Here is a 23,314-nt window from a genome sequence, read left to right as displayed (position 1 = left end):
ATTTTAATCCGCGGTAGCACATATAAACACTTGCTTTAACTCCTGTTCTTCATTAATCAACACATCAGGCTTTTTGTGTTTTTGTGGGGACACGCACCCATGTCTTTCAAAATTATTAATAAGTCTTGATATAGTAGGTAAAGATGGAATTGGCCTGTTTACAAAAGTTTGTGGAAAAATTGTTTGTATATCCCGATAAGATCTATTTTGAAAATACCATTTTACAATTTGAATTTCCTCACGAACTTCGTAAACATCCATTATTTTATTTAAAAAATAAATTTTACACGAGAACTGTCGCGAGAATCTGTGTATTCGTTTTGGCTATTAAAACACGAATAAATACAAATTCTGTAACATTCTTATCACATATTTACCAATTTTTATTTTATCGCATTTTTCGCCTGCTTTTTATCCGGCGGACGGGTATACGCTAATTCGTCCGGTTCTGCCTATGTTACTACTACGGTGGTCCGGTCTGTATAGTAAAACCTTGTGTTAATCTGAATAAAACTATGTCATGTCAAGGCCGTGATGTGTCACGGCCTTGAATTTTTACTCCCATCACGCGTAAAGAAGTTTCACTTCGAAAATAAAAAAATATAAATTTGCAATACTTACTAATCAACATGAATTTCTTTAATTGCAGAGCAAACTTATGAAAGAACAAGCAGATGCTATGTCAAAGGGTACCCTCGAAATACATATCGCTCCATGTGATGTGATGAAACACTCAGATATCGTTTTTAGTTGTTCGTTCGATCCCACCTCTGCAAAACACGTAAGTAGTATATGTAATTAGTAATAAACAAGCATTGCCGTTAACATCTCGTTGTAGTCTAGTCAAATAATTGTACTCAAAAGAGCCTTGGGGAAGAGTTTTGAGGTAGTTCTAATTTCTTCAATTTATTATGTTTTTGGAGTGCTCAATTCGAATCTAAAGTTCGTGTTGGACATAGAGAACAATGCAAAAAAGTGGAAAAATGGATTTCTTGTGGTTTTTTGTTAACATAAAAATATCAACTTTTCGTAAATAATTTTTCTATTCAAAATTAAAGTACAGACAATAGGAAAATGACAAAAATTATAGGAAACCATAATTTTAGTCATTATTTTTTTTTGTTCTGAAGAACTCTTCTGGCACATCAGCCAATTGAAAATTAACGTTTTTAGGTTTGTGTACTTCAAAACTGTTAATTTATTATTAAAATCGAGTATGTGTTTTTTTAGTTTAAAGTTGAATGCCATATAGGGTCCAATACCGGGAAATCCCGGTACCGAAAGTACCGGGAATTCCCGGTTCTTTTGAGACATCAAAGAACCGGGACTCGAAATTATTAGTTCCCGGATCTTTCGGGACTCGGTAATAACAACTATAAACATATTTTTGTTACGTGCTAAAGACTTTTGATACTTTCTAGCTCTCTTGATATTTTTTAGCCGACCATACCAATAGGTATGGTAGGCTATTAAGATCGGATAAAAGTTTTTTTAATTTTACTCAAAATGAGTTATTTGGGTCATAAATGACCTAAATACAAAGTATTTTCATGGTGTCTGTCTGTCTGTCCGTCTGTAACACGATAACTCAAAAACCGCTAAACCGATTTTAACCAAATTTGGCACAAAAATACTGTGGCACCCGAGAATCTGGCCATTAGTTTTTGGTGGAAGTGGGGGGTTGGTAATGGGGTATGGGAGGGGGTTAAAAATTTTAAAAAATCGTAACTCCAAAATTACAGTAGCTAGCAAAACGAGGTTTTCAAATTAAGATTAGGAATAATATTTGCAACAAAAGTCGTAGTTTTTGAGATATTAACATATTTTAGTATGGGCGGCTATACGTGCCTCCCGGTGCCAATTTTTATGTTATGTTTTTATAGGAATTTGCATCTTTAATTGAGAATGTTAAGTTTTTTTCTAATTTAGTTAAGTTGGTTTCGAGGTTAGTCGATGTTATTTGATGTAATTTTTAAGCTACCTATCTGTTTTTTTTTTTTTTCTCTTGTGTTCATGTTTACTTTCTCATGATTTAATAATTAGATATTATTTTCATTTGAAACTCAATTTTTTTATCATAGCATAGCTGAAAACTGCTAATACGTAATCCACAAAAATCCATTTTTTCACAGTCATCTTTCGGCGAAAATATAATTAAACCTACTGCTTTATTTAAATACTGGCACTACCTCTCCCAGAGTTGATTCTCGAAGGGCCACTGGTGCAGGTGGACAAGTCTTTGTAACACAATAACTACATATTACAATATATTTGCAACATGAATATCCTTGGCGCCTGTCTTTAATATCCCATTATCCCAACCATCGTATTAGTGTTTGAATTTGTATAAGCTATTCTGTTCATGGTACTGAAATAGATATATTAAATTTAACAGTCTAATAAACACAAAGATATTACTGACAATGTTGAATTGACATGACCAACAATAACAAAAGAAATCCAGGCTGAATTATAGTTACCTTGACTGTGATGTTGCTTTTTATTAACTTACCCTTAAATACTCATCAGCAAAGTTTGGAACTACACTCAGATGCAAAAAAAACGCAAAGGAGAAATTTTCAGTCAAATTTAGAGTGTTATATTTTTGTTATTTTTAGCCCTACTTTCATGATTTTTTTGGTAAAGTGTATATAATTATATCAACTTTAATTCGTAAACTAAGTTTTTATAAATTTTAGTATTTGGCATATTATACAGGGTTAATCGAGGGGTTATTTATACCCCAACTTTAAAACACCCTCTGCAACAATTTCGTTTGTAAATTTTCCTAAAATATAAATTTACGGTCAGAACTAGCGATGGGAACTATCGAATGAATTAGACTATCGAATGGTTAATGAATGAATGATATCAACTATCGAATGGTTTTATTCGAATAAAATCATTCATTCATTTGTATACTAAAGCATATGTGACAACCTCGCCGTGCGACAAAATGGTTATCGTTGAGCCACGACTATCGAATGCTTTTGATAAATGAAATTTAGTATTCGTTTGATTTTTGTATGCGTCAGTGCATTATTAGTTCTTCCAAATTTTTATAACTTCACCGTATAAATACTGTGCTATTTTTGCGTTTACTAAAATAGTTAAAATACTAAAATAGTAGTTATTTTTTAATTTTATTTATTGACGATTGTGTGCATGTGCAGGTGGTCAAAATTTTTCCGAAAAGTTGTGTGGTTTTCCGTAGTCCGATCTTTCAATTATTTAATTTTATATGGTATATGGTCTATTTTTTAATGGGAAATTTTGAGAAGTAGCAATTTTTAAGAGAGATGAGATGAACTTAAATTAATTTTAAAAGTACATATTTGTATTTTAGATGTTTTAATAATATGAATTAGTTGAACTTAATAATCATATTTAAGTAATGTGGTTAAGTAAATGGTTATCGAACTCAAACTATGGGGTGAGAAAATTAAAATGAAAGTTTTACACGTGCCAATTAAAAAAAAAGTTAACGATGTTTGTATTTTGTTTATGCTAATTCTCTTACATGTAGTTTTTTGCGAAGAAATATTTCATTTATTTTTTAAAGTAAATGCCAGTAAAAGTAAATATAATTTTTAAATAGTAATATAAAGCACCTAATATAAATAATTTTGATTTCTAATGTTTTATTTATATTTTCCTTCCATTACACTGCATGCTTAGAAAATTAATAAATGTTTATATTTCATGATTTTAAAATTTGTTGTTAATATAACAAATTAGTTCTGTAATTATTATTATTTAATAAACCAACGTTGCCACACACAAAAAATTTAGAGACTATATTATTTTTAAATAGAATCTAATATAAATAATTTTGACATCTAATTTGTTGTTTATATTTTGCTACTACTTAAAAAAATATTTATATTAAATGATTTTAAATTTTGTTGTTAATAGGTATAACAAATTATTACTCTTATTATTATTTATTAAACCAGTCTTTGCTTAAAAACATTAAAAATCATTTTCCTGCATCCAAAATAACAAGTATTATTGCAGTGTAACAACAGAATATTAATAAAAAAGAATGCAGAATATATAGACATACTATCCCTAACTAACTAAAGCCAAACAATAATATTCTTTGCTAATATTAACTAATACCAAAATATGGCAACAGCGCCCTTCATAATGTATTTTCTGTGTAAATACTAGCACCTCAATAAAAAAATAATGTGTCCTTATCTATATCTGACTCCGCAAAAAATCAAAGATGCCGGCTTCTTTCATAGCATTGCCACCGACCGCTGTCGGGTTTCTCGGAAAAAAACCTACGTCGCCGGGCGACAACTAAAATCCAGTTAATATTTTATTATAATCGATCCTGACGAATAAATGAATTTCATAAATGAATGAATTTTATAAATGAATGGTTTTTGCTGCCGAATTACTAGAATACAATATTTCAAGGCAGATGACGGATCTATTCGATAATTTTTATTCGAATAGTTTTCAACGAATGTTTTCTTACTAACTATCGAATTATTCGAATGAATTGCAACTATCGAATGTTTCGATAGTATTCATTCGATAGTTCCCACTACTAGTCAGAACTATGACTCTTGAGCATTTTGTTTTTTGATTCATGTCAATACATGCTTTGATTAGTGTTTAAGAGCGAAATGAACTGATCACGATCAATTTGCAATTTTTTCAATTATCATTACTTTTTGATGTAATTTTTTTAATATGACGAGATGGTTTTGGCGTAACGTCATATTGCGCTGTATTACATACTCTATACTTAAATTAAAAAAAAAACGTTAATCACTAACGATACAGTCCTGGTTTTAATTTTAATATACATTAATAACAATAACAGAACCAACAATATTAAAGAAAACATCTGTAATACTCAAGTATACAAACAGAAAAAAAAATTGTAAAAAAAACCTAATACTTTGTATTGTCTCCCTTGGAAGCTATAACTGTCCGTTCGTACTGTCACTGAAGCTGCATATATCATATTTCATTGTTTTTCCATTCTTCTTTAAGCACCAACCGAAGTTCATTTAATGAAGCTGGTACCGCTTCGAGACCTCTAACCCTGCTACCAAGCATTTCCCAAACGTCGGACATGATGGACAGTTCATAGTAGTATATAGTTCAGCCTTGTCATATTAAAAAATAACTTAAAAAAAATTATAATTAAAAAAATTGGCAATTGTTGGTGGCAAGTTCATTTCGCTCATAAAAATGAACGAATAAACCGAATTAGCGAACCAATTAATTAACGAATAACAGAAACAAATAGTTTTTGACGCGTAAAAAATAGTTTTTTACGGGTAACAAATAGTTTTTTACCCGTAATTTTTTTTTTACCAGGAACAACAAGTTTTTGACGCGTAAAAAATAGTTTTATACGTGTAAAAAATAATTTTCTACCAGTAACCAATAGTTTTTTACGCGTTACAAATAGTTTTTTACCAAGTTTTTACTAGTGTAACCAATGGTTTTTTCGTAATAATTTGATTCACTTTTACAAAATTTGTATTAAGATATCAATATTTTTGATAAACACGTGGACTGATCACAAATACACGTCGCGTCACTACGTATTTCTAGCCGTTAACATGTTTCGTTAGAACTAGCTCGTATGTCACAGCCTTGAATTTTTACTAACGCCCATAAAGAAGTTTCACTTCAAAAAGTTTCATAAATCATGTCCTAAAATTGCGTTGGCAACTAGTAATATTTACTATTCTATTATATAATTATAATTATTTATTATATAATATAATAACAAGTAACCACAAAACTATATACTATATTGACATGATCCAAAAAACAAAATGCTCAGGAGACATGGTTCTCACCGTAAAATTATATTTTAGGAAAATTTATACACGAAATTATTGTACAGGGTGTTTTAAAGTTAAGGTAAAAAACCAACCCCTCGATTAACCCTATATAATATGCCAAATACTAAAGTTTACAAAAAAGTGAGTTTACGAATTAAAGTTAACCTAATTATATATACAGCTTGCTGGAAAATTTATAAAAATAGGGCTAAAATAACAAAAATATAACACTTTAAAAAAATTGACCAAAAATTTCTCCGTTGCGTTTTTTTTGCATCTAAGTGTAGATGGATTTTTGTAAAAAAGATCCTTTATTATTGAAATATATCTATATTTGAAGAAAAATATTATCGCTTAATTATTTACTATTATTTTTTTTAGAATGTGTTTGGCAACTGCGCAGTCACGAAAGAGGGTAACGACATTCTAGGCGGCAAAGGCTACGTCGAAATGACAGGCATCGATTCGCAAACGTCACAGGAGATCTGCGACGAGATCACTAGCAAAGGAGGACGATATCTGGAAGCCCAATTGCAAGGCAGTCGTGACGAGGCAGAAGAGGGCTCACTGGTGGTCCTCACCGCCGGCGACAGAAGTCTTTTTATCGATTGCCAATCTTGCTTCAAGGCGATGGGCAAGACGTCGCTGTATCTCGGCGAAGTGGGCGTCGCTACTAAAGTGTATCTCATTTTGCAGTTGATGAGGGGAATTGCGTTGGTCGGTCTGGCAGAAGGTCTGGTACTAGCCGATCGATGCGGTATTTCCGCTAAGGATATAGTAGAAATTTTCAACATGACAGGGTTGGCGTGTCCATATCTGAAAAACAAAGCCAATATCATCATCAATAAGGATTTTAAAAAGGTATGTATGCACATATGATAAGAAATATTTACGACAAGTGGGCTTAGAAATGAATATCACCATAATTTTAGATATATTATGAAAGCGATCTTCATTTTTGAACTAGATCCAAACCGTTTTTTACCGTTTTTAGTAATAAGATTACCTACCTTCCGTTTTATTTTTCTATTTTTTTTTGTATCATTCAAGTAGGAACTAAAGTGTTCACTATTTTTTTCTTAGTTCTGGTGATATACAGGGTGCTACAAATTCTAGGTACGAGCTTTGGTATCTCGGAAACCGTAATAGATACGAAGATGGTTAAATTGGGGCAAAGTTGCGCCTTGGGATGTTCGCCAACATGCTATCAAAAAAGTTTCAAAAATTTCAAGGGTTGCTGAGTTTTTTGGGAAAAACGGATTTTTATGAAAATAAATTGTATTTTTTCCAGTCGATGCTTTTTAGAAAATCAAAAAACTAATTGCACATTCTCACAGCCACTTTATCAGGAGTATCTGAATGTATTTTTAGATGCTTAAATTAGCTTATAATTTGTGAGTTACATAGGCCAACTTAACTTTTTTAAATACGGACCTGCATTTTTTATATGAGGTTTTGAAAGAATTCAGTCTCCTGAATACAACGATATGCCACACTTTATATTTTTTTTGTTTGGGATATTTTAATACAACAAAATTGTTTAATTGCACAGCCATACAGCAAAAGAAAAGTGGGGTATGCTTTTTACCAGACCCCATCATATCCTATAGTATTTTTCAACGCTGAGCACGTCACATTTTTTTCTAACCTCAAAAACTCGGTGAAAATCTGTAAAAATTCAGGAAAATGTAGTAGGAAAAAATCATTTTTTTTATTGATAACACTATAACCTAATGTAAATGGGTCTGATAAACTCAAAGCACCCCATTTGAATTGAGCTAACATGTCTCATATTTATCTAACCTCAAAAAACCTACCACAAGTCGGATCGCTGATCATGAATCTGACATCAGATTAGCAGAATTCAAAACGGCGGATCCAATATGGCAGATGCGAGTTCCCAAAATCGCACGGATCTTAACCAAAATCCGCATAGGTTTTTTTTTGGGTCGCCGATCATGAATCTGACGTCGGATTCGCATAATTCAAAATGGCGGTTTAAATATGTCCGACGCGAATTTCAAAAAACCACGGATCCGAACCAAATCAGTATATGGGAGTTTTTTGAATCGCTGATCGCAAATCTGAAGTCAAATCAAAATGGATCATTGATCGCGAATCTGACGTGGGATTGGTAAAATTCAAGATTGCGGATCCCATATGGCCGACCTCAAGAACGATGTGGAAAAAAAATCATACCCCACTTTTCTTATTTTGTGTGGCTGTGTTGTTATTTAAAATAATTTCAAGTCCGACTCTGGATTTTTAAATTATTTAACTTGATTATATTCATCGCAACAATATTGATGAGCAGTAATTAACAATGAATAAGGAAAATCGAGGCAATTGAAAGATTCATATAAATAATATCTAGGTCAGCTATTTAAACATATTATTTTTAACTTTTTATTGTGAATTTGAAATCTCAATGTACGATCTAATAATGTGCATAATATTTTAAGTTGTTATAAATATATCAACTTCTTCAAACAAGTTTCTAATGCTCTACATGTTCGAAAGGGTTACGACCCTCCCTATTGCACATTTATTTTTCGTTCAATTTTATGTATAGTCCTTTCAACAGATCTTCTTATACTTCCGAATGCATTTTGTACTCTTTTGTTGTAAATGTTGTGCTGTATTGATTTTACTTAGATAAATGCCCTCAAGTAATGCCCCCGCCCCTTGGCGACAGGTTCAGGAACCTCGCTGGCCATTATACTGCTCCACCATTTCCAATCCATCTTCCGGGGAAATGATTTGATTGTTTATATTATATTACATTTATATTATTTATTTTATATTAATTCTTATTATTTTATTTTATTGTATTTGATTTTCCGTATTCAATGTTTTACCCCACGTCATTGTTAAGTTTTAAAGCTCATCAATATTGTAACGATGAATAGATTAAATATTAAAAAGAAACAGAGCAGGACTTGACTTTAAATTAGTTTAAATAAATTTTGTTTAAATGCCCGAAACAAAAAAAAATTAGTGTGGCACATTATTGTATTCAGGAGACCGAATTCTTTCAAAACCTGAAATAACTAATGCAGGTCCGTATTTAAAAAAATCAAGTTGGCCTATCAGCTAATTTGAAAATCTAAAAAAATTTATGAGATAGCCCTGATAAAGTGGTTATGAGAATGTGCAATTTATGCCAGTAAGCGAGGATTTTAGGGTCCGAATTCTGAACACCAGCACCGATTGACGTGAAATTTTAACAGTGAATAGAGATATATGTCAGAAACAAAAGTTACATAGTAGCGATGTGTGTTTTCACCCTGGGGCTGAATGCCACCCCTTCTCAGGGGTGAAAAATAAACCACCCATTTTAATTGCAAAAATCAATAAAGGGATGAATTCTAAGCAAAAAATGCTCTGTAACATTTTTTCAGAAAATTAATATTTTCCTAGTTATTTAAGATTGAAAATGTTGATTTTTCATCTAAAAACTGCATGTTTTTCTGCCATTTTTTTATAAATAACTCGAAAACCTTGAATTTTATCGCAAAACTCATATTAAGCAAAAATGAAGCTTTTGGAGTAATTAAACGATTCATTTTTTTGCTGATTATTATAGGTGTAATTATAGCCGAGTTATCACTCTGTAAATGTAATTTTTTCTTTTTGAAAACTAAATTGCAACTTTTTACCGTAAAATTATGGCGAAAGAACACATTTTTTTAAGAAAATGAATATGACCGTTTTTAAAGTGCTTTAAAAGTGCTACTAACAATGGGCTCTGCAAGTTCGATCGTTTTAGAATGCCTAAATTTGGAAAAAAGTTAAAAATAATGAAAAAAATTTTTTTTTTATTTTTTTAACACATCTCAAAAACTAAGCAAGATACGTTAACAATGCAACAGAGTAAAATTGAAGGTATTTTTTGCAATCACTTTTGCTCTTTTTCAATTTTTCTTTAGATCTCTTTATTTCGTAGTGTAGTTTAGAAGTTAATAGTTTAGAATAGAGAAAGTTAATAGTTTAGAGCAGTGATTCCCAAAGTGGTCCAGGTGGACCCCCAGGGGTCCACGGGAGACTTGCTGGGGGTCTACGTAGGCGTGAACAAAAAATGGGGGTCCATAAGATGTTAATGGGGGTCCACGAAAATTTATCTGCTTTTGATAGTAAAGAGCAAAAATGTAAGCATAGTTTTTATAAGGGCCTACCTACATTGTTTTAAGTACCTATCTAAGCAGATAATATTTTAATAAGGCAAGCGACTGTTACTTGTCCAAACTTGCGTATTCGATATTACGTACAATTTCGTGTACAGACTTGCAAAGCGCTATCCGCCCGACAATGCTTAATGCTTGTTCAGACATGAACTTGATCACCACTATAAATACTTGATGCCAAAGGCAAACGCATTCATTTGTTTCCGGAATTTCGAAAAAAGGCGGAATTTGGAAAAAAGTTGTGAGAAAATTTATATCTGTGTTTGCTAGTGCCGGAGAAAAGTAAGTAACCTACCTTTTTTTGTTATAGTACTTAAGTATTTTGTTTACGTGTACTAGTCGGTTGATCACAACGGCCTGTATAGATAGGTAACTTAGTAACTTACAGATATTTTAATTGTCCTCTTTCGATTTGAAGACAAACACAGCATGTTTTATTCAATTGTTTTTTCACGAGAGAAACACTGCCTCTCTAAAAAGGCCGAATAAGCAATATTGCAGAGCAATTAATTTTGTAATTTTTCTTGCAAATAACTACTAATTTTATAAAACAGTAATTTCATAATCATTTTAAATTGGTTTTGAAGTAACTATTTTATCAAAACTATTCCTTTTCGGAAAGAGCGAGCGGTGCGCGGGCGACGGGAAAAGGGCGGGGCTTGGACTTCGATGCCAGTTTGTCACGTTTTAACAATGAAGCCGCAGACAAAAATACGCAAATACACGGAGCGCGTGAACTCATTGATTTAATAAAATGTTAGTTATCGTTTTTATGGACAATTTTGGGATTTCGACTTTATTTTTTCCTACACAAATATGATCAGTATTCGATACTGAGTACACCAATTTTATTTATACTATTAAAAATTAGTGGTAAATTATGTACTTTAAAATTGATACCGTTTTGTGAAAACGTCTGTATTTGTCTCAGCGGTTTATTAGTTGGTCCCTTTACAAGCCGTAATTCTATTTCCGCGTGCTGACAAAGGCTGCGGTGTGATACCTATATTCAGAAAAAAACTTGGTTACTAAAACATTTTTTTTACAGGTAAGGTAACTGACACGAAACATGGCTACAGCAAAGAAAAAATGTCGACAATATAGTATCGATTATTTGAAATATGGTTTTGTTCCATCAGAGGCAGACAAACAATTGCCCATGTGCCTATTATGCAACAAAGTTTTGAGCAATGACTCTATGAAACCATCAAAGCTCGAAGATCATCTAAAAAGGTGTCATACTGATAAAATAGGTAAAGATTTAAAATATTTTCAAACATTGAAAGAAAAATATGGAAAGAGACCCACCATGCACAGTATGTTCGCTTCAACATCTCAAAGTAACGATGATGGCTTGCGGGCATCTTACAATATCTCATTACTTATAGCAAAATCTGGAAAACCGCACACTATCGGAGAACAATTAATTTTACCCGCTGTTGAAGAGGTTTTAAAAACTGTTTTGCACAAATCTCCATTTGACGTACTAAAAAGAATTCCATTAAGTAACAATACTGTACAAAGACGCATTGATGAAATGAGCTCTGATATCGAAAGCTTTTTGTGCAATCATCTGCAAAAAACTCATTTTTCTATACAACTGGACGAGTCAACGTTACCCAGTAATGAAGCATTACTATTGGCATATGTCCGATTTATTGTTGAGGAAGAAATTCACGAAGAATTGCTATTTGCCAGAACTTTGGAGACTGACACTAAAGGCGAATCAATATTTAATGTCCTGAGTAATTTTTTTACGGAAAAATCGATCCCATTTACAAACATTATTTCAGTGGCAACAGACGGAGCTCCTGCAATGGTCGGGCGATATCGTGGGTTTATAAGTCATCTCAAAAGAATTATACCAGGACTTACAGCTATTCATTGCGTAATCCACCGACAACATCTTGTGGCAAAACATTTAAGTGACAGGTTGAACCAATCTCTTCATTTTGTAATAAAAGCTGTCAACAAAATCAGAAGCAATGCATTGAATACGCGTTTATTTGCTCAATTGTGCGACGAAAATGATGAAGACTTCCAACGACTGCTCTTACATACTGAAGTACGCTGGTTGTCGAAAGGTGCATGCTTAACGAGATTTTACTCTGTTTTCGATTCCATATTAGAGTTCTTAGAAAGTAGAGATCCAGATTTAAAAGAAAACTTGATCAAATTCAAAGCAGACATTGCGTATTTGACAGATTTGTTTAAAAAATTTAATGATATTAACTTGCAGTTACAAGGGGACAGCCTGAATTTAATAAAAACAAAGGGGATAATTTCGGCTTTTCTTGGGAAATTGAAATTTATGAAGCAAAACATTAGTCGGCGCGAATTCTCTCAATTTCCAAACTTGTCGCAGGTAGAATGTATTGATGAGGATATCCATACCTACAGTCAACATTTAAGTGCTCTGCATGATGACTTCAAAACCAGGTTTGAAGATATACTGACGATGGATATACCACCATGGATCATAAATCCATTTGATGAAACGGAAGTGGCCAATGTTGTATTACAAGAGGAGCTGCTCGAGCTAAGCACTAATGAGGAGCTGAAGGTGAAATTTAGAAAAGGCTACCCAACATTTTGGCTGCAAGCAGAAATACCCGAAAAATATCCTGGACTGTGGGAAATCGCAAGGAAATTTTTAATAGCTTTTCCCTCGTCATACCTTGTCGAAAGGAGTTTTAGTGCCGTTACAAACCTCTTAACAAAAAAAAGAGCAAATTAAACATCACAGAGCGGGGGGATTTGCGGTTATTGCTCACAAAAATAAAGCCAAACATTGATCGTTTGCTGACACTCCATCAGATACATCCTTCCCATTAATTAAAATTATGACCTGAACCTATATTACCTTAATATTTTTTCTTGTAATTCTATTCTTTTAATAAATAAAGTGATACATGTACCATTTTTCAACATGTACCATTTTTCGTTTTTATTTTACATATCGGAATATAGGGACAGAACTCAGAAGTGACACAATTTTTATTTTTTGGCGACTTTAAGAATGTGGTAGAAATGTAGCAGCAGGGGGTCCACCGAAACCAGTAAAATTTTGAAAGTGGTCCACGAGAAAAATAAGTTTGGGAACTACTGGTTTAGAGAGTGGTGAATCGCGTGGTAAAATGTTGGGAGATTGCGCTTTTGGCGCCCTCTAGTTGGCTACAGGAACGAACTATGAAAGAGCGGGAGATTTAAATTATTATTATACTTAATATTTTTAAGCCAATTAAAACTAAGAGTGCCCTTAACCAAAAACAGTGAAATAAATGGAGATACCTACTCAAATTTTATATTATCATGATATTAAAGGATATAAATACAGCATTTATAATCCTTTTACACCTTTTTATTCAAAGTCTTACACGCTAATATAAAATTTGACTATCTCCATTTATTTCACTACTTTTGGTTAAGGGCACTCTTAATTTTAATTTTCCTTTTTTTTATGGGAAAACGATTAAATGGGAATGGAAAGAATGACCAATTATTGTATTTTGTATTAATTTATAATACCCCTATTCTACTAAATATCTAGCTACATTGTACTTACAGTTAAATAGCTACATTGTACTAGTTATATACATATTTACAGTTTTATGATGGCTATTATTTCTTTTCATCGTGCTATCAATTGATTCGCTCCGACTTGAGTACTATACCTCGAGATGGCTCCAGGAATTATTTATCTTTACAGGCCTAGAATATGAAGATTCACAGTAGAATTTTTGGTTTTACTACCTATTAGAAACAAACCTACCCCCCTACATCAAGGGACATACAATTATGCCTTGTTCTCGGCCATGTTATTCCTTCCATTCTATATCCAACATCCAACTTAGCAGACCTTCTGGTTCACAACAGGGTCTAGACTGGCCGGATGATATTTTAACAGAATAGGCCTTGATATCTCATTCACACTTTCATTTAATAATTAAATAGGAGGGCTGGATGGTATAATTTCTAGAAAGAATAGCCTGTGAAATAAAAACTTCTGCATGGACATTACCTTTCTTACCTTTGTCTGCTATTTTTTAATAAAAAACAACTGTTTAGTTTGCACAAAAATAAAATTAACAATCAAAAATTTCTTAAAAAATGATCAAGCCTTGTACTACGCCGTGTGCCGGTTTTTGAACAAACAACAAACAAAAGAATGAGGTTAGCGGCGTTGCCAATGTCAATTTTCTAAACTACCCATAAATCTAAATTAAATTCGCCAATTTGGGGAGAAAAATGTCCCGATTCACCAAAAATTCCCCACATGATTATTTAAACAAAAAAAAATAATTTTAATAAAAATACAATATTTATTATATATGTTAGAGGGATTAAACTGTAAATTACCTCCTTGTTTTTTAATCCCTTCCCTAATAGTCATTAAATAATTTGAGGTCACTAAATTTTCTTTCAACTGAAGCATTTGCAAAGGGAAGCACAAGTAAAAAGCAGATTATAATTTTTAAGTTGGGAAAGATACATAGATTTAGGAAGAACAGATATCACACTGTGCATTTTAACCCGATCAAACAATCGGAGGTTGACTACGTACTGTAAAAACCAACTGAGATAGAGAAAGCGACATTGCCACATCTCAAATTTGCGCCTAGTTTGATTTGCAGAAAAGGTGACTTTAAAACCTTCAACGGATATCAATAAATCTCAATTTCTTAATTAAATTAATAGTTTATTTTTAAAGAAGCATGCGTAATAATATGTTATTAACCAGAGGATATATGCGGTACTATTAAACTAAGCTATTAAAGGACATGTTTACTGTTTAATATGCTGAAACGTCTAGAACTATTGGCAACGTCGCTGCTAGTCTTCCAGAGTGAAAATGAGCCGTCCGTTCCACCACGCCTCGCGTCGGTCCTTGGTCCGTTATAGCGTACTACGTTTAGCTTACGGTGTGTTTGAAGTCGGAATCAAGTCCGAAGTGAACTTTTCAGTGTTTTTCAGTAGTTTTTGTTTTTGTTTAACGTACTTTTGAATCTGCGAATTTTCAATATGGTACGACAGTGTCAAGTGTGTGGAAAAATAAGCTCAAATTACCCGAATTTGTCGTTTCACACGTAGGTACAATTTTCCGCCGTAATTGTACATAGGCGTCCCACAAGGGGAGCCCCTTACAATTAAAATAATTTCTAATTATATTTGTTGAATTTTGATCTATTAAAACAAGAACGTAGTAGCCGGTAATTGAATTATAATTCGTCTCAATTACTATCTAACTGTTGTAGATCATAACAAATTTGAATATAAACGTTGCATTTGAAACTTTATTATAAGCCAGAAAGTGACATTTTTTTTTCTTAAAATTGCGTCATATTTTGGTCATTATATACGATATTCTAAAGGAATTTTGCTCAACAAATGAACAAAGGTGTTTACCCGACCTTTTTTACATTTTACTGCTTTATTATATCTGCCCCTTCGGCCTTGTTTAGACAATTTTTTACCACCGTACAAATACCTCTTCCTAGAGTTATTTGTACAGTGTGTTTACCTTTTTTTTGGAATGGGACGAAATGTAAATAATTTTTAGGCTACTAGTTTTATACATACCTATATACAGAGTGACCCAGGCCTCCAAAAAGTTTTTTACCTGTTACGTTTTTGGTTTGTGATTTTTATTTCAATTTTTTACATAAGATGGGGGCTATTGTAACGCACATTTTCAAAATATTTTTGTCAACATACAGGGTGATTCAAACCGCAATACATATGCTTAATACAGTTCATGAAGATTGAGACATTTAACTAAAATTTGATTTCTGATGAAGCTACCTTTAAAAGTAATGGGTTTCTAAATAAACGTAATATTCATTATTATTCGACAGAAATCCCATACTGGTAGCACACAGATTTGATACTTTTAATGATAAATGCCTTCTATTGAGAGACTAAAAAGTAATTGCCTCGTATCATAGCCATCATAATACGAGAAGAAGACCGAAAGAGTCAAATCTTGTCTTATATTTTCAAAAAAAACACAATTTTCTCATTAAATATTGATTTTAGGTATAGGAAGTTATTAATAATACAAGATTAAACAACTATTACACAGTACTCCACAGGAAGCTATCGATTGCGAACTAACTAAATCGTTACTAATTACTAATTTTGAAAAGTTCTTTTTAAGATCAAAAAAAGTAAAACTAAAATCTAAACTATCATTTGAGATTAAACGGGAAGTTCTAAATAATGTTGCCTATTCTAAACAAGAAAAATTTATTTATAAGTTTTATAACATCTCTAATTAAATTTGGACGAAAAGAATATTTCTGTTTGCTGTAGGTAATTTTCTCAGGGAAAATACGTAAATTAAAATGGCTTTTTAAGTCAAAAAAAGTCAAAAGGACAAGTTATTCCAAAAACGGACTGTCCTTTTCAAAAAAAGACAGGCGGCAACCCTAGGTATTTCTGGAATGGAAATTTAATGGCAAATCTACAACTTTAGTTTGAAAATATGTTCCGGCCACCTATGTTTACAAAAATGTCTAAAATGTGCTTTACCATTGCCTCCATATTCTGAAAAAAAATGAAAGAAAAGTCACCAACCACAAACCTAATATAGAAGTGTTTCAGAAACTTGAGTCACCCTGTAAATATTCAAAAGTAACTGAAAGTTTAAATTGAAAATCGACGTTGGAGCGATTTTCGAAAACTACCTACTAACGTTTCAACATAAGTATATATGGGAAATTAATTATATTATTATATTAGACCTTATAACAAAACTCTTCTGACGAAAAAGTGTTAATGTAGTATATTAATATGGAGTAAAAATTTTACTAATTAAATTCCTTCCAAAAAACGATACGCCACTGGCCATTAGAACAATCCAAATGCGCCTAGTTGCCGGGGTCGGAAATTTTAGACTTCTCTGTCTCTTCTGTCCTTGTTTGACACATTGGAATGTTTGATACACTTCCAACGAGTATTTATGAATGAGATGTTCGGTCTATCTTTATAATGTCTTTGGAAAGATATATCGTCCCGCTCCTTTTTTTAAAGCTAAAAATTTTACGCCATTTTCAATCAGCAATAAAATGTTGAAACTCCCCTTATTTTTGCCGCCTATTGCTAATCCCCACAAAATTCCCAATCGGCTCCGGATTCCCCAAAATTTGGGGAATTCTCCACAAATTGGCAACGCTGGAGGTTAGCGTGTTCTTTCTGAATATGATAAGACTAACGGACTAGTGTCGAAACACAGATAGCTAGATGGATGTATTTCGGCACTTGCGTCGATGCGCTACAGGAACATTTGCCTGCGCGTCGTATGTCTTCTGGCAGTCTTTTAATTTTTTTGTTTGTCTATGACTGCAGCCTGGGCACAGAATATACACCATACAGAAGCGACAAAGAGCTTTGAATAGCATTGGTCAAATGGGAACTAATTGCGTGACGTCACGTTTGACATCCGTGCGCCTTGAACAGCATTTCACACTGAAAGAAAATTGTTAGATTTTAATAGAAAATTATGAAAGGCAGGTTTATTTAATTTTTAAAAACTAGAGGGATTTAAATCAGTGTTTTTATTTAGAATTAAAAATAAATAAATAATTATGAAATATATTTTTTAGTCTTTTATGCATAATATCTAGAAATAATTATACCTGCGGTCGTGAATTTTTTTTTGGTGTGTAATTCTTTGACGTCACGTTTGACAGTTAACCAGCATTACCCCCTCCTAAAAATTTTGAAGCAAATCTCTTTGTCGCTTCTGTATGGTGTATATTTTGTGGCCTGGGGGCCTCGCTCTTCTTCGGCTACCGCCGCAATGCGACGATGTATGGAGACGGCGCAGTTGCCACGTATAGCACAAATAATTATTCACACGTAGATATTATCTTTTTTTTTTAGATTGACTCGCGGGTAATGACCACCTTCTTTAAGCCCTTAAAACCCAAATATCTCGTAAAATTGAAAATTTCAAGAGTGTTCAACTATAGAGGTTAATTTCTAGCTCGTGTAATTTCTTACAAATTGATATGCAGAAATATGCAGTTTTTAGATGAAAAATCAACATTTTCAATCCTAAATAACTCGGAAAATATTAATTTTCTGAAAAAATGTTTTTTAATTTTTGCAATTAAAATTGGTGATTTATTTTTCACCCCCCAGAAGGAGTGGCGCTCATCCCCAGGGTGAAAGCACACATCGCTACTATGTAACTTTTGTTTCTTACATATATCTCAATTCACTGTTAAAATTTCACGTCAATCGGTGCCGGTTTCAAGAATTCGGAGGTAATACCCTATTTTTATCGTCGCTTACTGGCCTAATTAGTTTTTGATTTTCTAAAAAGTAACCACAGGAAAAAATAAAATTGATTTTCTAAAAAATCCTTTAATATTAATAAATTTCAAAAAAATCCTAAAATCCATAAATTTAAGACTCACCCTGTATATTAATCACCATATATTAACTAAACTGATATTATTATACTTTTAATACATGAAAGAATTTATTATGTTCTCAAATTAAAATACGAGTACGTCTGCCAATTTGGCATAGCCGAAATTAGTTTTTTTTTTGAGTTAAACATTTTTCTAATGATCATATTCAAATTAAAAATAACTTAAGCACCCAGAAATAAACTATTTAAATTTGGCTATACGAGATACTTATTGAGAATTTTGCTTGTTATTTCCATGAGCTCTTTCCGATTAAGTTTTTTTAATTCAACAGTACATTAGGTACTTTTCGAATTATGATCAGAGTTGAACTGGTCCAGAGGGACCCGGATGGCATTGTGAAGAGGGGCCCGTGTGAATTTTTTTGCGTATTTTTTCACGTAATGTTTTGAACAATTTTGCCCTATTGATTTGTTGTTAATATTTGAAATCAGAGAACTACCCGTAATGCATATTGTAAATATTGTAAATAGAAAAAAGTTTTCGGGATAACCACAGAATATTACCGTCACTTTTTTCTGTTTTATTTTTATTTAAAAAATGAACTATTTTACGTGTAGTTTCAAAAACAGGGGGCCGGCGTTAGTTGGGCAATCGCCACCCTGACTATATAGTCAGTCCAACCCTGATTATGATTATCCGCTAATATTAATTTGCTTAAAATAAAATTGTGCATCAGACATTGGCAAAATAATTTGTCTCTAAATCATAATAAGGGAAATATCTTGAGACAATTATGTTTTAATAATGCCAAAAGATAAAATACAGTAATCCTAGGGATCTATAAATTATCAATACATTAATGTAAGAGATTACTGTTTTTCCTGATTAGTGACTAAAGCGCGTCATGAAGAGGCAAATGTATACAAATCTATAACATATGGAATTTTTTCTCAAGTCATAAAATATACAGGGTGGTCCGAATTGTATTCCGGAAACTTCGGCCGCATATTTTGCAGATAAAAATAAGTAAAAAAGTTCGTATAAATGTATGTTCGAAAATGCTTAGTTTTGGAGATACAGGGTGTTGAGGGTGTGATTTTGATGTCACTCTGACTCCTCTTTGTAGGGGGCGCCACCTACATATGTTTTAACTGTTTTGAACAGTAATAACTTTTCGTCCGTACCTGTATAAAACTACCGAGTGAAAAAATATTTATTTCCGTGATTTTTACGTAAAAATGTCTCTTGGTAAAAATCGCTACGAGCAACCGTTCTCAAGATATTTAGAATGGAAATAGTCAATTCATGTCATTATTGACAGAGTAGATAGTTGTTTGACTGAAATATTAAATTTCGGAAATTTTTATTTTTTTTTAAATTGATCATAAATTTTTCTGCGAATAAATGATCATAAAACAGTTTCTGTTAAACTTTTGGCACAAAAACATTTCAAATTTATGATTTCAGTCTAATAACTATTTAGTCAACATGTTTAATTTATGTCAATCATGACAGGTTTTGATAATTTCGATTCCAAATATATCGAGAGAGACCTTTCTTACGTAAAAAACGTCGTAAATGTATATTTTTTACTCAATAGTTTTATACAGGTACGGACGAAAAATTATTACTCTTCAAACCAGTTAAAAAATTTGTAGGTGGCGCCCTCTACAATTAGGAGTCATATTGACACCAAAATCAAATTTCTCATGTCAAAAAACTCCCAGGCGCCAATTTTCATCCAAATATTGAAGTTACTTCAGAAATTTGGAAAAAATCGAAATAAAAATGAAACTTCTACACCCTGTATCTCCAAAAGTAAGCATTTTAGGACATACATTTATACAAACTTTTTTACTTATTTTTATCTGCAGAATATACTGCCAAAGTTTCCGGAATACAGTTCGGACGACCCTGTATAGGTCATTTTATGGTAACAGAAATTTAAATGCAATAATTACCATATACCAAATTTATTTTTTACCGTTATTAAAAAAAATTGTTTAAAAAACTCGTTTTCATAGAAAGAAAGTATGATTAACCAATTATATTTACAATTTCTCTGTACAGGGTGAGTCAACGATAGAGTAAAGTGCTTTATCTCATTTGTTTCGAGGTTTAAAAAAAAGTTAAATATAAAAGTTATAGGGAAGGTTAAGATTAGGGAATGCAATCCCGCACCAAAATATCAATCCGGCAAACCCGCGGGATTAAAGCAATCAATCCCGCGGATCCGCAAAATTGCGGGACTATAAACAATAGTCATACATTTGGTCCTAAATGGTACAAAAGGCATAGTACATTTTGCATAGGCCCACAATATATTGATATAGCGTGTATCTTAAACTAGCTGTACAGAAATTTGGACACCGATGTATACAGGGTGTTAAAAAAATATATTTAATATTAAATAAACTTAAATTTTATTATAATTTATCTACTTATTTTATAAATAAAAATATTATTCTGATTGAAATTTTTTTTTAACTTGTGTTAGTTATCTGCTTTTTAGATACACTCTATATCAATAAGTTTTTGGCATATGCAGAATGTACAAAGCTTTTTGTACCATTTAGGGCCATACGTATGACTAAAAATGCATATTTTTCGAAAAAAAACGTCGTATTTTCCTTAAAACAAAAAAAATTAAAAAACCGATCAAATTGTTTTTTCTTGAATTGTTCAATTTCAATACAAATTCGTCGTATTTGGTAAAAATTTCGATTTTTTAAAAATTTAAAAACCACATCAGCATCTTAATCACAATAGATTCATCTAAAACCTGGTCCAAACCGCATCCCAAAATCTTTTTTAGTTCAAGAGATATTCAACTTTAAATTTACGTAAACGACGAAATTGTCCTCAAGTACTAGTTAAACGCTTTTCTTCACTTACGTACATACACCAGAAAGAAATCTAACAACTAGCCTGTTTGTTTCACTTATTTTTAATGGCCAAGCCGTAAAGGGAATCCCCCTGGTTCCGAGCGTCGACGCATCGGCCCGGAACGAAGCGGTTTGATCTTAATCGAGATCGACTTGGTTGCCCAGTAGTAATGTGTTGATCCCGCGGATCCCGCACGGTAAATCCCGCAACTTTGATCCCGCGGAATCTCAGAGAGATCCCGCATTTGCGGCATCCAGCATTTGCGGGATTGCATTCCCTAGTTAAGATACATATTTTAAAATTATTATAGAGTATACAGGTTGCTTCATAAAAGCGTGGCTGATATAACATATGTTTTTTTTAAATGCAACAGTAATTTTTTATTATTTTTAGATTCTGCGTAAAATTCCATAACCTTTTTATATACAGGGTGGTCCGAATTGTATTCCGAAAACTTCGGCCGCAAATTCTGCAGATAAAAATAAGTAAAAATGTTCGTATAAAGGTATGTCCTAAAATGCTTAGTTTCGGAGATACAGGGTGTAGAAGTTTCATTTTTATTTCGATTTTTTCCAAATAATTTCTGAAATAACCCCAATATATGGATGAAAATTGGTGTCTAGAAGTTTTTTGACATGAGAAATTTGATTTTGATGTCAATATGATTCCTACTAGTAGAGGGCGCCACCTACATGTGTTTTAACTGTTTTGAAGCGTAATAACTTTTTGTCCTTCCCTGTATAAAACTACCGAGCGAAAAAATATACATCTCTGTGACTTTTTACGTAAAACATATCTCTTTGTAATCGCTACGAGCAACCGTTCTTAAGATATTTAGAATGGAAATAGTCAATACATGTCATTATTGACGAAAAATAAACATGTTGAGTAAATAGTTATACTTCACTGAAATAATAAATTTGGGAAATTTTTATTTTTTTAAATTAATCATAAATTTTTCTGCAAAAAATGATAATAAAACAGTTTCTGTTGAACTTTTGTCACAAAAACAGTTCAAATTTATGATTTCAGTCTAATAACTATTTCTCTTCGTCAACATGTTTAATTTATGTCAAGGATGACAGGTAATAATAATTTCGATTCCAAATATCTCGAAAACCATTACTCTTAGCGATTTTTACCAAGAGACCTTTTTCATGTACAAAACGTCGCACAGTGGGGCAGCGAGCCCGAAAAGATACCGAAAAATCTAATTTTATTTCATATCTATTAAAACTGCTTCTAAATGCTTTCTTAAGTCGTAAAATAATATTTTGTCAAAAGATTTAAAAGATTTTATTATAGTACGAGACATCAGCCGAGGTATGTCAAAAGCTAATGCATTTTATACAAGCAAATAATAAATTTATTTAACTTCTAAACGTCTTAAAGGCCTTAAAACCTTGATGAGCATTCTTTGTTGTTTTTCACAAATCACTGTAGCTTATTTCAATATTTAAGTCTAAAAAAAAACAAAAATGATATGGAAAAATTATATTGCAAAAATAATATGTTATGTTGGGTCCTATTCCTATGTATTCAAATTTCAAATTTATAATTTTCTAGTTAATCAGCACAAAACAGCAGTAAGTTTTAGAACCAAATTAAAGGTAAGAGCTTGTATATTAACAATTAATTAAAGTGCTTGGGGAATATAAAGGTATCATTAACTTTTTGGACAGATAAATCAACAACTTTAAATTGTTTTGCAGAATTTGTTCACTTTTAACTGTAACCTAATTATTTTGCTCAAGCTATCAAAGTATCCAAAAACAGTTTCTATAGAAATAATCTACACTTACCGGAGTTAGTGTTAGCCATTTAAATTTTAATTTTATTATATTTCGTTATAAAGAAATACCACTTTGAAATTGAGCAATATTTTCATTAAAAAATATTAATTTATTACGTTTGGATTTTTGTCAACTTTGACAAGCTGCAGCAGGTGTTCTACTGGAGATGCTGATCCAGGGCTGGCATGATCAAATAAAGAGAAGAATTTTGCATAGTTTGCGAGTATTTTTTTGCTTAAATCTCATATTTC

The 23,314-nt window shown here is 32.1% G+C and overlaps 1 protein-coding gene and 1 long non-coding RNA gene across 2 annotated transcripts in view; one reads left to right on the top strand and one right to left on the bottom strand.

The window, feature by feature from the left end:
- LOC115890608 (putative oxidoreductase GLYR1 homolog) overlaps positions 1–23,314 on the top strand; it is a 126,374-nt gene that overhangs the window by 97,758 nt on the left and 5,302 nt on the right. The window contains exons 8-9 of the mRNA XM_030910886.1: positions 650–781; positions 6,201–6,680. Coding sequence (XP_030766746.1) covers positions 650–781; positions 6,201–6,680 — 612 coding nt within the window. The remainder of the gene's footprint in view (positions 1–649; positions 782–6,200; positions 6,681–23,314) is intronic.
- Positions 13,632–13,902, bottom strand: LOC115890609. Its single transcript, XR_004051668.1, has 2 exons — positions 13,776–13,902; positions 13,632–13,714 (listed from the first exon to the last, which is right to left on the bottom strand). It is a non-coding gene; the product is annotated as an uncharacterized LOC115890609 (long non-coding RNA).

This window comes from Sitophilus oryzae, unplaced genomic scaffold, assembly GCF_002938485.1.
Source record: "Sitophilus oryzae breed Bouriz unplaced genomic scaffold, Soryzae_2.0 scaffold_888_pilon_pilon, whole genome shotgun sequence".
In the NCBI taxonomy this organism is placed as follows: domain Eukaryota; kingdom Metazoa; phylum Arthropoda; class Insecta; order Coleoptera; family Curculionidae; genus Sitophilus; species Sitophilus oryzae.
Note: the sequence above shows the minus strand (reverse complement) of the source record. Positions and strands in the feature narration are given on the sequence as shown.